The 16,148-nt window shown below is 43.7% G+C and overlaps 1 protein-coding gene and 1 pseudogene across 50 annotated transcripts in view; one reads left to right on the top strand and one right to left on the bottom strand.

Annotated features, from left to right (window-relative positions):
• CELF2 (CUGBP Elav-like family member 2) overlaps nucleotides 1–16,148 on the bottom strand; it is a 538,967-nt gene that overhangs the window by 13,216 nt on the left and 509,603 nt on the right. For 15 of the 50 annotated variants that reach the window (XM_028825962.2, XM_028825966.2, XM_077945747.1 and 12 more), the window contains 2 exons: nucleotides 8,897–9,016; nucleotides 1,849–2,028 (listed from right to left, as the gene is read on the bottom strand). In XM_028825962.2, the coding sequence (XP_028681795.1) occupies nucleotides 1,849–2,028; nucleotides 8,897–9,016 (300 nt within the window). Of the gene's footprint in view, nucleotides 1–1,848; nucleotides 2,047–8,884; nucleotides 9,017–16,148 lie in introns of all 50 variants that reach the window. The other 35 variants (XM_028825957.2, XM_077945748.1, XM_015146437.3 and 32 more) reach the window with 3 other exon arrangements.
• LOC114669887 (putative uncharacterized protein CELF2-AS1) lies at nucleotides 3,345–5,488 on the top strand (annotated as a pseudogene).

Below are 16,148 nucleotides of genomic sequence, written 5' to 3'. Positions count from 1 at the left end.
CACACTTAAATCAGAGGTGGACAGTGGTTATTTTGGGCAATTTTACCTTAATCTCAGAAGGGGAATTACTGCGCTAAGCAGTAACCCCTAAAACTCAAGGCGAGAAAGTTGAGGGCAGTGAGCTCAGGTGAAACCTCGGAAACATGTTGTTTCAGGGCCCAGACTTTATCCCTAAACCGCTCCATAGTTTACTGGAAGGTCCTGCTCTGTAATGGAGAGGTGGCCACCATGTGGGGAACTGGCCTTCTGGCCTCTGTGTGAGGATATCATCGTCCTACAGGGTCCTGCTCTCTGCCTTCATTTGTCACCATGGTACTCAGACCACAGACAAAGGAACACACACAGGCCTTTCCTAGGGAAGACAAGTGATGTTTATGATGTAGGGGCTCTTTCACAAGCCTGGGGAACCACAGCTGTCTGAACACCTGTGCATGTTTCAAAAGCCTATAATAATAGTCACAGCTAAGAGTAAAGACAAAGTTGACATAATGAAAAGTAACTTGGACTTTCATATATTTTTCATTTTAAAAGTGATCTCCATGTTATTCATACAAATAAAAAACCTTTTCTTTCCTTTTTCAAAAAAAAAAAAAAAAAGTAAGTATCTTTTAAGCTGTGTTCTCTTAAAACCCACTTCAGACAAAGCAGTTTGGAACTATGTGGGGAGGGTAAAAGAGAAGGGAAAGAAACTTAAAAAAATCTCCCTTAGTGCTTCTCTATTCTGGCTTTTTATTCCATATCTAACCAAGTCAGAAAAAAAAATCATTTAGCAGATTTTGCTCTAAAGGAGCTTCAATTAAGGAAGAAGGAATCAAAAGGAAGAATGACCAATGATCCTATTTGGTCTTACTCATGAACCATTTCATAATTAGCTTTAATTTATTCTTAGCATTAACTTCCTGGAGTTTATTTTGCTTTACTGGCAGAGAAGCAAGGCAATCGATCACTTACTTGCTTTCCCTGAAGACCCCCAATTAAACAAAGACCAAGGCAATCCTAACCGTGCACTTTATCATTCACCTGAAAACCATCACCTACTGAGAGGCAGCCACACACTCACAGGATGTGTGGACTCGAAAACCCTGGCAAACACAGGACAGAGTGTTTCACCCTACAGAAGCCAGTGGCCATCCATCCCCTTCCACCAACAAGTAGTTTCTGTGTCGGGAAAAGGTGATGGTCTGTGCTGACTTGGGAAAGGGAAGTCGCTGGGAATTTTTTATAGGCAGCAAATATTAAGTAGTTGATGGGAAATTAATAGTTTATAGAACTTAATTATGGGAGGGGGGTGAGCAGTGAGAGGATATTTGGGGATTGCAAAAAAGGTGGTCAACTTTCCTGGACTTAGATCTGCAGAAATGCCATAACCCTTCAGAAGATGTAGCTGGGGGAAAAAATTAAAACCATTTATCTACAAAGCCAGACTGGTATATAAATATACACTGGACAAGAACTTCATCTAAAGAGATGGATGAAAAATTAAATTAGAAGGTAACTATAAGACCAAGTGAGAAAGACTGAAATAAGTAGGATTTTGCTGTTGTTTGAGAGAGAGGGGTCTGTGTTCCCTGACTGGAGTGCAGTGGCTATCACAGGCATGACCATGGCTCACTGCAGCCTCAGCTCCTGGGCTCAAGCGATCTTCCCATCTCAACCTCCCAAGTAGCTAGGACTACAGGTGTATGCCACCATGCCCAGCTTTCAGGTTTTTTTTGTTAAACACGAATCACACATACAACAGCTGCTTTCTGTTATGACATGGGTTCAGTTTGATACCTTCTAACTGTGCTCTAGAGGCCAGTGCTGCCAGTTGGGCTGGGCCCTGCCTGGGGCCAAGGCGGCACCTACCTTCCTTCTGGCTGCCCGCAGCGCTCTGCTGCTGCAGCAGGCTCTGGCTGTACAGAGTGGGCAGCGCGGCGGCTGCGTACTGCTGAATTCCTGAGTAGGCCTGGGTGAGGGCGTCCATGGTGCCAGCCGTGCCATTCGTCAAGCCTGTGGCGCCAAGTCCTCCATTCAGAGCCGCCATACCTGAGAGCATTTGAGCAACTTTACAAAAAACCCAACAATAGAGAAGAGAAACAGCACTTATTCATTAGTGCTTTCCAAAGGAAGTTAGAGAATCATTTGACACAATACAACAGCAAATACATGCAGCTAGCACACAATTACACCGACAGGAAACTAAAAATAAAACCATGAAGAAATAAATCATGACAATGGGGGAAAATGACCTAAGCCATGAGAACCCTCACTCCCTAGGCCAGTGATCCAAATGCACTGTGGCACGAGTGAGACGAGACAGCTCAATGCCATGCAGCGTGCTACTGGCAAGTACCGTTGTTATCTTTTGGAAGTAAAAGCCTTTTGCTTCTGGGAGCTTAGGAGCATGTTAAAAAAAAAACCTTAGTAGCAGAGGCCTGTAAAATACATACACTGAAATCCATTTATTGGGCTTTTTAAGGAACTATGGGATGGCTTGCAGGGCTGAGGAGGAAAGGATGAAATAAAACTTTTTTCCTTTAGGCCGTGTGATGAGGAAATGGTGGAGAGGACAAGTTCTGGACCTGCAGTTCCAGGAGTTACAGTGTGGGAAAACGGGCTTTCTAAACAGCTGAATGATGATGCCAGGGACTACGACCTTAGGAGTCAGTAGCCTGGCTGATGAAGAATTGAGGCACAGAAGAAATGTGGACCTTTCCCACAGTCGCAGAGAGCTGAAGCTACTCATTCAGTATCAAAGTAGTTCAGTTTTCAGCAGCAAATAGTTATTCTGTGCGTGCACCCATGCCCAAGCGGCGACGGGGGTTTCGGCCACTGAAAGAGCTCCAGGTCATGTTTTTCAGTCAGCCGGAGACAGAGGCGTGTCTACAGGCTGGACCTTGGCTATCACCTGATGGGAACGGGATGGTGGCCAGTAGACTCGATTTCTCCCCTTGTATCCTGGCTGCTCTTTGGCTCTACTGGGGTTGCTGACTGTCACATTTTCCCTGAATACTGAGTCAAAGCCAGCAACACTTTATAGAGTGCTAACTTTCCTATCAACTCAGGAAATGGAAGAGGGGACATCACAATTGCCTCTGGGTCCCTTTATGATCACAATTCTTTAAGAAAAGATCTGTTTCTGAGAACTACTTACTGAAAACATTCATGAAAATCTCAGTGAAAGTAGGGCTATAGATTGGATATACGAAAACAGCAAGAATGGCTAACTGAAAAAATAGGTAAGGAGTCTAATGACAATGGAGGACAGCTAAGGTAAGGCTGCCTGGAAACACCAGGGAGTCCGGCAGCAGAGTGACCTCCACACGTCCAGCATGCTGCTGCCCTAACGGAGCAGGTGGGGAATGTTCTCTTTACTCCACTTGTGCTTCTATTTGGCCAACTTCGCCTCTCCAATTAAAAGGACACGTGTAAGATATGAATTAGGCCATGGCTTAACAGTGGAGGACTGTCATTGTGCCTCACCTCAGGTATTCCTGTGCTTCTCAGAACAGACACCGAGCAGGGGTGGCGAGGTGAGTGTGAATGGCGGGAGAATGAAGGAGCAGCCTCCCGAGTGCAGGCTCAGCTCAGAGGTGTTGCCAGCTGAGGCCCTGCTGTGTCTACTTTTGTTTCTTATTATGAAGGGGTCTATCTATTAAGAAAATCATTGAGATTTTCATTAATGTTTTCATTGGGTCATGCAAGTAAAAGCTGTCCAAAGAGCTTGGATGCAGACTGTCCTAATTACTCTAAATGATCCCTCGGACACCAGCAAATCTCAGCCACCTCCCTGCCACTGTGCTTGCCCTCTGTCCCTGTTACTGTGGCCCCCAGAGGACTGGAGAGTCGTTTCTGTCTTCCTCCAGTGGTCTTATTTCATCCTCATCTCCCACTATTTATTTGTGTGATGCAAAGGAACTACCGTGTTTTTGAGGTAGGTGAGAGGGGTATGTACAGTAACTCGGGAAGGGCCGGACGCCGCTGATAAGTTGTTGGTCTCACTTTGGCCAGGCTGTTAACAGGTGCTGTGGATTATAGATGATCGAGCTCTGGGCACAGTCCTTTAGAAACGCAGATGCCTGTGTGGAGGAAATTCTGGCAGGAGAAGAGTGGCGACTCGCCGCTCTGCTTGGATCTCAAGGCATGAGGTTCTGGGAGTGACTTGCAGCCTGCGAAGCCATGCGGGCCTTGCTGCCAGACGAGGACGGGCTGAAGACAGCAGCTCCTCTCTGATGGACACCTCCAGGTTCCCATGGAGGGGTGGGGAGCATTGCACCGCCATGATGCCTTGTCTGCTGAGGGTGGGAGTTTTCAGGCCCTGTCATGTGAGACTCACAGGGGCTCCTTCCTGCGATTTGCAGCCTCCATGACTTGGCTTCTCCAGAGCGCCAGATACACACGAGGCATTTTATGGCAGTGGTCACTGGGACCCAACTCCCTTCTCTGTACACAGCTGGTTTTTAATTTCCAGGTCAGAAAAATTATCCAACTCTCTCTTTTGCCAAAAATGTTTTTCTCTTACAGGGCAGAAGCAGAATGCAGCTCCTGCTCTTGAAATACTGGATGGATGTTTCAGAGGGTATTGTGAAGCTTGGAGCTCCAGCCAGTGATGTTCCAGCCATATCCTTCTTTCCTGGCTCCACTTCACAAAGGCTGGCTGTGTCTCTGGACTACGCCTCAGAGCTAATCTGCTTTCCGGAAGGGTCATTTTTACTTCTGCTGGTGCTGTGCATGTAGGAGACAGCTGTGGCCGGCCCTATTTTCCTGGGGAAGGTGGGGGGTGGCAGAGGCGGTACCATGAGCAAGGGATGCAGATGCTCAAGGGGGACGAGTCAGGGGACACGGGGAGGGTTTGGCCTATTCAGCCAGGGGCTCGCCTCCTCCATGGTATAAACATCCATGTGAACAAAAAAGTTCTAATAAGTACCAGCACACTGAGAATATTTTAAACTACAACTATCATGGAAAATCTGGGAGGGTGGTTCCTAGGTCCCGGGTAGAAAAGTAGCTGAAAACATGGTAGGATTTGAAGAACAATCAGAGGCAGCATTCCACCTCTGAGAACAGTTCCTGTGAGTCACCTGATGTTATTCTAGGTTAATTCTATCACAGACAGTGTTTGTCAACCCGGCTGTGGGTACTTGATTTCCTCTAAAAGCTCTGGATAACAGAAGCAGAGCTGTGAAGAAAGTTACGTTGAATAAAATGCTTCCACTTAAAAGAATAGGGCTTTTCCTTGAAATGGCCCAATGGATCAGCCGTTTCCTCTCATTTATTATTATCATCTCCATCCTCATGCATGCTATTTAGACGAGGAAGGCTGGAAGCCAGTGACAGGTGTGGCAGTGCTCGGCAGGGCGGCCTCTGCACCTGGCCCGGGAGGGCCGGCATGCAGCCCGACAACTGAGTGCCTTCTGCCTCATTCCTCTCCAGAGGCCCTCAGTCTACGGTAGAGACCCAGGAGCTGGGAGATGCTGAATTTGTTAACATGGCACAGAAGGACTAACCCATAAACATGAGCATGAATGTTTTTTGTTGGGGGGACTAAGGAGATGACACTGAAAAGGAGAATCACAAGCCAAGTGCCACAGCAGACTACACTGACTGCAAGCTGCCCTGCTAGGCTTTATCCCAAATCAAAGAAAAAGGGAGAAGGTCTTAATATTCTCTCAGATTTGTAACCACTTCACAGGGGTAAGTTTTCCTCTGTATAGATGACGGATTATCCTTCTAAGCTACAAGCTGATAAATGAGAAGCTAAATATAAAATCTCTAGAACTAGGGTAGATGGAGGTGTCACTTGTATACCTGCCTGTGTTATTAAGGGCACACACATTGTGTGGGGCTGTGGAAACTATAAATACTAGGAATACAGATTAAAACAGTAATTTCACAATGCAAGTAGTGCCAAGCCACAAAAATATGCCCGGAGCATCTTCTCACGGAAAATATTTTCATAGACGCTTTTCACCAGGCATCTGCAGCTGGTTTTCTTAAAACAATCATAATTTTAAGCACTATATGGTAAGCCATTTGGAAACCATTCGAATTATGCAATAAAACAAGGAAAAATAAAGATGCCACTTGACATACACTGAAACACATAAAATCAGATACAGACTCTTGGGTGGAAAAAGTATGTTCTTCACCTTAGTTCAGATGTTAATATATAAAACATGCTCAGGGAACCCTGAAAAAATCCAGAGGTGAACACTCTGATGGTGAATCACATGTGTTCCTTCTTCTGATCTTGATGATTCTTATATTTTTAGGATACTGTACTGTTTTTTAGCCCTTCGATTCATTAATGTATAAGGGAATAAAAAGGACATCCAACTCCAAACAGTATAATTTAGCTACTTGTCTACTGACCAAAAGCTTCATTTTTTGGGAGAGGTGTTGGGCTCTTGAGCAGGAAAGAGAGTAAAATGTAGGCTCTGGTGAGTCATCTACCTGCTTTCTGGCTGGCTGCTGCGTCAGTGGGAAAGAGTTGGCTTTATTCAGAAAACCTGAATACTCTCCATATGGAAACAGATAACGGCTGCTGCAGCGGGGTGGGATTAACAGCGGTGCTACGGAAGCTGCCGTCAACTACTTGAGAAGCTGACTCTGTCCAGGTAACCACTGCTTGACGACTTTCTTTAGGAATTATCCAGTGGAACCGGTAGCATAATCATCTCTGTTGAGAAGGAATGGTCTGAAAGAGGATACTCTGTCTTGGAAGGTTTTCTGTTGATATTTTGCGACAAGCAGCAAATATTAGCTCTAGGTCAGTGCTGGAGATTGTAAAACAGCTCTGCATTAGTAACACTTTCCAGGCACAAGGAATGTATTTTCATTTGTGCCTGGTTTTGGTTTAATTAAATATTTTCTTGGTTCATACTCTCTAGTAGGGGTTATGTGAAATGACATTCTTTCTTCATTTTCTATGAACTGTACAGACTGATATTAACCCAATAGCAAAGAATTTTAAAAAGCAAAACAATTTAAACTTGTTGTTCTTGCCAGAAGCAAAATGTGTATCACACAAGACCCCACACAAGAACTACTCATGGTTTCTCTGCCATTCAACACAGCCCCTCTGCAGTCCCTGACGAGAACGATGGCAAAATCTCAGCAATGCAGAGCAGAGCAGCGTGGACAGGGCGGGACACGGACGAGAGGACACACACACCAGTCATGAGCACGTGCTGAGGAGGACAACCATTCCCACTGGCCTGTTACTCTGCAGACCAAGGACAGGCAGGCGGTCAAATCAAAGTCCTTGTTTTAGGGGAACTAGGTCCTGGGGCAAGAGAAGCAGCATGAGGGGATGTGTGCGAGCACACGCGTCCTCGACCTAGGTGAAGGACAAGGTCAGAGCGAGGAGCTGTACCGGAAACGGGGGTCAAGGCAGTGAGGCTCCTACTTGGCTGCTGGAAAAGTCAAAGCTGGAGGCGGTTCTAACTGGAATAAAACATTGCGGCCGCCGCGCGGCTACCAGTTCACGGGCTCCACGCTAATCACGAGCCATCCCATTTGGGAGGTATGGTCAGCTAAAGCTCGGTCCACGCTTTTGCTTCTCCTAGAGCTTCTGCATACAAGGATGTACTAAAACCTGGAAAATGTCCTAATTCTAAAAATGATCTATTTTATCAGGATTATAAAAGTTAATTTTTATTTGGATAAATTTTAGGTTCATTTTCTACCAAGTCCAGTGCAAGGTATTCTGAGCTTTTACAGTATGAAATTACTGGGATTATATTGCTTTAAAAAATTATACTGCCTGGTCACCCTTTCAAAACAGTCCACTTATTGAACCATGGCTTAAAATAGGGCAACAACTGTCAAGGACTCCTTTATTAAAAATGAGAACGGGCAGGTGCCGGGGTGTCCGGGCTGCATGGTAGCTAACTGGGCTCCAGTATCAGCAGCTCTGTTGGCTGTCGTGGATCTGCTGGGCTTGGCTACTCTCAGGCAACCAGGGAGTCCGAAACGGAGGGACAGGGAAATTACGTGTCCCCTCTGTGGGCTGAGGATCAGTTTCCCCAGTGCAGGAACCCATACCGAGCAGGAGTCTAAAACATGACTTATCCTCTGGCCGGCACACCGTTCCCCCATCGACCGAGAATGACAGGAACGGGTGGGCTGCGGAGGACAGAACCAGGAATTCTCTGGTGAGTCCATCCGTATGTTTTGGAACCAAGTACAATTTTCTAAGTGATTTGCTTCCAGCCTACTTCAACCTGCCACAGCTAAACAGTGTCCCTCTGGATGGTCCCTGATGTAGAGTGACCCATACCTGTGGGTGCTTAATAAAGATTCTGATCACGTCAGTTCTGGCAGTGACTCCTCTCCCCTGTTTCATTTGCTTCTTTCCAAGGCCTAATTTTCTCCCGTATTTAATTGTCATGAATCTTTGGACTTTGGAGCTGGAGGCTACCTTTAAGAATCATCTGATCCAGAACTTTCCATTCTCAAATGGAGACTCCCGAGCCCAGAGAGGGAGCAGCACCTGCCTGACTTCCCACAGCTGCCTGGCAGCAGAGCTGGGTTCAGGCTTCCAGCCTTCCAGTCCATTAACTTTTCCCACTGTAACACCCTGCCTCACAGGACAGAACCGACTGAAACCAAAGCAAACCAAACCAAACTTCTGGAAACCTGAAAATAGCTGCCAGCCACAGAAGCCCATGGATGAGCACACGCGCGGTGCTACACACTGAAGAGAATCTGGGGGTGGAGAGTGGTCGAGGGTTTTCTGAGGCAAAATGAGTATAGGCAGCTTTTGCCTATCAAAGCATGTGCTCCTCCATCCCAAGTTTTAGTTCTCCCCGTGGCATATCCTTTTTCGGGTCATTTCTGGCTGACCACTTTCTGTGGAGAATTTGGGGGAAGGCTGTCCACCAGAGCAGCAAATACTCACTGTTGATGGTACCTGCTAGTGCATTAATATTATTCAGTCCAACAGTGGCTCCAGCCAGTCCTTGCAGAGTCCCAAGAGAGGTCAAGGAGTTCATGGCTGCACCAGCAGTGGAGTTTGGGGTTGAAGCAGCCACTGAAAAACAAAAGGAAGACAGAGAAGAGGGGAGAAAAGACACGAGGTGAGTGAGAGCCAAGAAGACTGGAAATCCTTCTGTCATCATCTCATTGGACGGAGCTGAGGAGCCGTGCTTGTGGCTTTGGGTGAAGGACATATGGAATTGTACTTGTGGCAATTTTGACAGATTTGGTGGTTAAAAAAAAAATCATCATAGCACTGTTTTGCCAATATAGCAAATACAGTCACTGCTGGATGGTGGGGAAATCTGTGAATGGGAGGCCTGCCCAGCCAGATTTATACGTAACGAAGTTGGCAATCATTCTTTGGCTTCATTATTGGACAATATCTTGCTTAGTTTTTTTTTTTTTAAACCTATGTGCATGAATAAGATGGGCCTTTATTTTTCCTTCTTGTACTGTCTTTAGTTTTGCTACCAAGGTTTTGCTAACGTCATACAATGACTGGGAGAGGGTTCCTATTTCTCTGTTCTCTGGAACAGACTCTGTAATATTAAAATTAATTGTCATTTAAGTGTGCGGTAGCACTTGCCAGTTAAATGTTCTGGACTTTCTATTTCTTCATGGGAGTATTTTGAAATAACGATTAAATTTCCCTAATAAATAGGATGACTGAACTTTTCGTTTCTGAATCCGTTTTATTAAGTTGCTGCTTTCTAGAAATTGCTGTATTTTGTTTTCAACTATACACTGGTATAAAGTTATTCATAATATCTTCAATAAACTTTCAAAATGGAAAACATTTCAATGTAAGACATTTCTTGGTCTGCCTGATCTGTCAGTTACTGGAAGAAGCATGTGAACGTCTGTCACTCCAACTCCATGTAAACATGCTTATTTTTGGAAATGTATCTTGAAGGTATATTTCTATGCAAGAGGTTACTACTTGCATAGATTTGGAAATGATCCTATCTTCTGGTGAAATAAACCTTTTTGGGGCAAGCTTTTGTTTCTAATTTTTCCCTGAAGTCTGTTTTGTATGATGTTTGGTGTAAGAAAGCACCAGCTTTTTTGGGTTTTTGCACTGGATATCTTTTGCCATCTTTTTACTTATCTGTTTATATTTTGGCTACATCTCTAATATATAGACAGGTTTAAAAACAACACAGCCTTATAATTTAAGTCTTTTAGTAAGGGCATTTAGATTTTGTCCTATTTGTTCTGCTAATATTACATTTTTTTCCTCTCCTTTCTTGCTGTCCTTTGAGACAGAGGCTTGCTCTGTCACCCAGGCTGGAGTGCAGTGGCATGATCTCGGCTCACTGCAACCTCCGCCTCCCAGGTTCAAGTGATTCTTCTGCCTCAGCCTCCCGAGTAACTGGGACTACAGGTGCCTGCAATCATGCCTGGCTAATTTTTGTATTTTTATTAGAGATGGGGGTTTCACCATGTTGGCCAGGATGGCCTTGATCTCTTGACCTCATGATCCACCCGCCTTGGCCTCCCAAAGTGCTGGGATTACAGGTGTGAGCCACCAAGCCAGCTAGGTTTGTCTTTCAATATCATTTCCCCTCTCTACTACTTTGGAAGTCATGCATAGTATTTCTACTCTCTTGTATATGGTCATAAAAACTAAGTCATCTTTAACTTATGAAAAGCAAAGTTACTTATCTTTGCCCTTTGCCAGAACAATTCAAGGATCTGAGCATACTTTAAGGCAGAAGAGCCCCCTCTGAACCGAGGTGCGGGATATTCATGCATTTTACTTGTAGCTTGATTTCAGTTTTTTATTCAGCACTTATTATTCTTTACAGCACACATTTAGATTTGCCCACATATTTACCACTTCCTTTGCTTATTATTCATCTTTCATCTGGGTTATTTATCCTTTAGTATGAAGTTATATCCAATACAGCTTTATTTTGTGAGGGTCTATTGGTGAAAAAGTCTTTTAGCTTTAGTTTGTGTGAAAATTACGTCTTTATCCTAGTTCATGAAATATTTCTTTCCTGGATATTCGAGATTGACAGGTTTTTCTAAGCACATTTTATGGCCTTCCGACTTCCATTATTACTGTTGAGATGTTAGGCACTGAGATGTTTGTGTTCCTTGGAGGTGGTTTTTCTCTCTGTTTTAAAGATCTTCTCCTTGTCTTTGGTGTTCTGCATTTATTACTGTGGTGCTTCCAAGTTTAGACTGATTTTTATTTTCCCTGCTTGGAATTCATCTGGATCCCTGAATATGTGGATTTTTGTTTCTACCTTTTATCAGTTCTGGAAAGTTCTTGGTTATTAGCTGCTCTTATATTGACTTTCCCCCATCCTCTTTCTCCTTTCCACTAGGAATTTAGCTGGACCTCAGTTAGATCTAGTCCATGTCACTTAACCTCTCATGTTCTGTTTCTCAGTTGGGCATCATCTCCAAAATCTGTGTTCCAGCTCACCACATTGTCTTTCAATTGTATGTAATGTTCTGTTGAACTTACATCTCCAAATTTTACATTTTGGTTATATTTTTTCATTTCTAGAATGTTATCAACATGCTGGATCATTTTTCATAATCAGTTACTTTTTCACTTTTCAAATTCTTTTAATATGTAAACGTATTAGCTATACTTCCTTTCTGTTGTATGCTAATAATGCTAATATCTGAGGTCTAATAATGGTGGTGTCTAATAATGTCCCTGCTGTTTCTCACTCTTGGTGCTTGGTTTGCTTGTATATTTTGTGGGGTTTTTTTTTGGTTGTGAACTTAACTATCTTGGAACTTTATTTCTAGGAATAATTTGAGGTCTGGGTTGAAGATGGGTTCTTTCAAGAACGACTTAACATTTGATTCTACAAGGTGCTGGAGGAAACTACAAGCTGGGGATACTTTAACTTCATGGCTTAGGATTTTTGGCCACTCAGACACAATCAAATTGGGTTGTAAACTCACGTGAGGGATGGTTTACTGCTATGAATTGTCAGAGGGAAATTCCCCTGGCCCTACCTAGCACTATGTTTTGAGATAGGCAGTTTTCCTTGTAGTTTTCTAAGGGGGGAACATTTTTTGTTCATCTTTACACTGAGAGTTTAGCCTTTTGGGGTTTCAAGCTCATATGGGGAGGGTCTCCTATTAGATACTGCACAGAAGCCTTGGACTTTCTTGTATTCTTTATGGTTGGGAAAGCTGTGCGAACAGATACTCGAATTTATTCAGTTCACCAAATATCCTTAAGGGGAAAGCCACATTCAATATGCTGCCGCTTCTCTGAGTTTCCTCTTTCACTTAGTCATTGATTTATGAGTATTTTTTGCTAATTGACTACTGATGTCATTAAATATATTTTTAAAAACCTTACTATACATTTCAGGGTTTTTCCCAGTGGGAGGGTCCTTCCAGCAATCTAGTCTGCCTAACTGCCAGAAATAGAAATCTCTCCTATTTGGGGTATTTCCTAGGGACTGCATCTGATGTCAGTCTACATGTGATGGTCCTTGCCAGATTGCTGTGCTAGTAAGTAGCGTGTTAAAGACCATCCCTAGTACATGTTTGAATTCTAAACCAGCAAAAGAGGCCTGAACATTTTCATACAATTTTAGGGGACACGAGGGAAGTACTTTTAAAATAAGGATATCCGTGGGCCCTCTTTCCAGTGCAACAACCACAACAGATAAAATGATAAAAACCAACCACTTAAAGTCTCTGGAAATTGTCCTAAGTACATACATGAAGAAATAGTTTTTCTCCAGAAGATTTATCAAACATCAGCAAGAACAGCAAGAATCCATGGCATGTGAGCTACAACCCACAACCTACTCCCTTTCCTGGTACAAATCCCCTCCTCTGAAGCTCAGCATAAAGGAAGCTCTACCCTGGGCGGGTATGGCCAAGAAAATGGGGCTCCCTCTTCCCACAGCTCCAAACACACAGGGTTATGGTTTCTCCCAGGGAGGGGGAGACTACCAACATTGACAATTCACAGCTCCCACCCCTGCCAGCTCTGTGGCAGAATTTCTATTCTAGGCCAAGAAGCAGAGGGGTCCCTTCCTCAACCCAGCCTTTACTCATGGAGTGGAAGCTCTACACCAGGCATAGCATTCTGAGAGTCCTAGGTCCCACTCAGCCCATCTCACTCACTGGGTGGAGGTTTTATGCTGGAAAAGGCAAGGAGAGAAGACCAGTTGCTCCTATGCTCACACAGCACCCTTCTTGTAGACCAGAGGTGTCATTCACAGAAAAGCAGGCCACTGTCCCTGCACCACCTCCAGAGCAGGGAGAGATAGGTCACAAGAACAAAGGGCTCTGTAACTTTCCCTAAGGATAACTATTTGGAACAGAGTATGGGAAAGTTCAAGCCTAAGGCACTGTCAGAAACAAGAGAAATTTTGTTGATGAGCAATTAAGAGTAGGCAGTAGGCTCCATGATGGCAAAGTAGACCAGCTGAAAGCTTAGCAGAGAGGGCAGGGAAAGGGACAGCCAGAAGGAGTCCTGCTGGGGTCAGAGCAGGCCTCAGGGACTGCCTGAAAGAGCACTCCTATGAACGGGCCCAACCACAATCAGAGCAGACTGTGGGGACAATTTATGCTCCAGGGCAAAAAATAATAGCGCAAACAATTGAAGATTGGTGGAGGCTAACAGCTGGAAGTGAAAACAACAGAGACACAGCAGCCAGAAACTTAACAGAGATCAGGCAAAGAGGCAGTGAAAGGGAGCTGTCTGGAAGAATTTTGTAGTTTAACAAAGGAAAAATAGGAATGTCACTCATAGCTCAAGGCTGTGGCCTCTGAGGAGTGACAGCAGAGGTGTACCGCAGGGGAACAGACTTCACTGAATTATTCTTGCTAAATCAATATGGAAATAAACACAAATGAGAAGCCAGGGGGGAAGGGGTGATGTGCAGTGGGTAAGGAGGATCAGCACCCAGAAGTGCTGTAACATCTACAGTGTCCTGTTGTTAAGAGAAAGCTATGATATGTGCAAGAGAACAAGAACATGGAATCCGTACACGGGAAAAAGCAGACAGCACACAACAGAAACTGTGCGTAAGAGGGCCCAGATGTTAGACTTAGTGGACAAAGACATGAAAGCAGCTATTATAAATAGGATAACAATCTAAAAAATCATGCCTAAAGGATTAAAAGTATAATTACAATGTTTCATCAAATAAAGAATGTCAACAAAAGGCTGAAAGTATTTAAAAAATTGGAAATTATTTTACAAAGTAAATTTATTTCCTTCAACATTCATAAATCAACACAATAAGTGCCAGTAAATAGGACAGAGGCCACTGGCAATTTTAAGAAAATCATACTGCCTAGCATGTGATAGACATCTACCAGGCAAATGGCAAATGGCAGCATTTTAAAATTTAACTTTCAGTAGGAAAGTGATGGAAATAAAAATTAGCCTAGACAGTTCACCATACAAAAACAATTTTAAATGAGGGTAATTGCAGTGAAATAATCTGCAAAATACCTATAAAACTTTAATAAATAAATGTGACCTGAATTGAACTGACAAGTTTTAATGGGCTATATGTAATTTACTTGTGTCCTGATTTTAAAAATGGAAATTCTGGGGCTGAAAAGTAAAGAACCAAAATGAAAAATTCACCATAGGGCTCCACGGTTGGTTTGAGTTGGCAGAAGAATAAGTGAACTTGAAGATATATTGATAGAGATTTTACAGTCTAAAGGAGAGAAAGAAAAAAGAATGGAGAAATGAACAGAGCCTCATAGAAATATGGCACATCATTAAGCACACTAACACACATGTAAAGTGTGTAATGCATGTACCAAAGATAAAGACTGGAAAAAAAAATTTCAAGACATAATGGCTGACAGTTTCCCAAATCTGATGAAAGACATTAATCTACACATGCAAGAAAATGAACAGACTCCAAGTAGGATAAAGGTAAGGAAATCTATACCCAGGCACATGACAGAAATATGTTGAAAGTTTAAGAGAAAATCTTGAATGGAGCAAGAGAAAAATGATTCATCACGGATCCCAGTAAGATTAACAGCTGACTTCTCTGCAGAAACAGTGGACCAGAAGTTAGTAAGATGACATATTAAAAGTGCTAAAAAGAAAAAACCTATTAACTCAGAATCTTATATCCAGCAAAACACAAGACACAAAACACAAGACAGGCTGTTGCTCTTGGTCTCTGCAGCTTGCACCATGCAGAATGTCATCTTACAGCACAGACTTCACCAGTCTCCACCTTTTTGCACTGTAACTGGGGATGGTCACCTGCCTCTGTGGTGAGCAGGGGAAGGATCATGGAAGTTGGCTGGCATGGGGCATCACTGAGAAAAGCAGGAAAAAGGGTCCTAGCTCACCCCCATTGCTACTGAAAAATGAAACTATAAATTTTAATAAAGAACACAACTCTATAGTTTCATCAGCTCTTTTCATTGGAATCTTAAAAACAAAACACAAAAAAACTGGAGGCAAAATGGGGTTTCATTAAACCTGCCTTGGACTCAATCTGTTCCCTCATCTCCCCAAGCTTCTGTTTCATTGTATTTAAATGGAGGAAGAAGAAGGGTACCTAATTCACCGGGTTGTTGTAAAGATCAAATAATCTATATAATGAATTTGGCACTGTATTTGGCACCATTTTTAGATCATCATCAGTTATTAGGTAGAGGTTGAACCGAACAGACAAAATGATATAGGATCTATTTTATGAAACAACGAAAGCAGGTAACACTTTTCTCCACTTTCATCTAAACATCTCCAACTGTTGATGACTGCACAGCCACTGGTCTGGCTTCTGTTGGAGGACCTTCTTCCACCTTGCAGGAAATCACAGGGAGGACCCTGTATGCCAGGCTGTAACCTTTCTCTTCCTATGACATCCACACTGTGAATTGCTGGCCCAGAGATGCTGCCTGCTGTGCCCCCATCCAGGGGCATCCAGAGTAGGGCCCGTCAGAGCCTGCTTCTAGAGAGTGCTTCGCCTCGGGGCAAGGGAGAAGAGGTGCTGGAGGACGCTAGGCCTGGCTGATCTTGTGCTCAGGGATGACTTCTGAAATCCTCCAAGTCTCCAAGGTAGGTCTGCAAACAGGTGTGTTGATGCCACACACTGCTCTTGTGTGGATGACTCCCAGTGGTGATGGCAAACAGTGAGTTGGACAGAGAGCTCCATAGGCACACACACGCACATAGCCTATGGGCACGGGGGAAGCCGGGAAGC

Source organism: Macaca mulatta, chromosome 9 (assembly GCF_049350105.2).
Source record: "Macaca mulatta isolate MMU2019108-1 chromosome 9, T2T-MMU8v2.0, whole genome shotgun sequence".
Classification (NCBI taxonomy): Eukaryota; Metazoa; Chordata; class Mammalia; order Primates; family Cercopithecidae; genus Macaca; species Macaca mulatta.
This window is presented reverse-complemented; position numbering and strand designations above follow the sequence as displayed.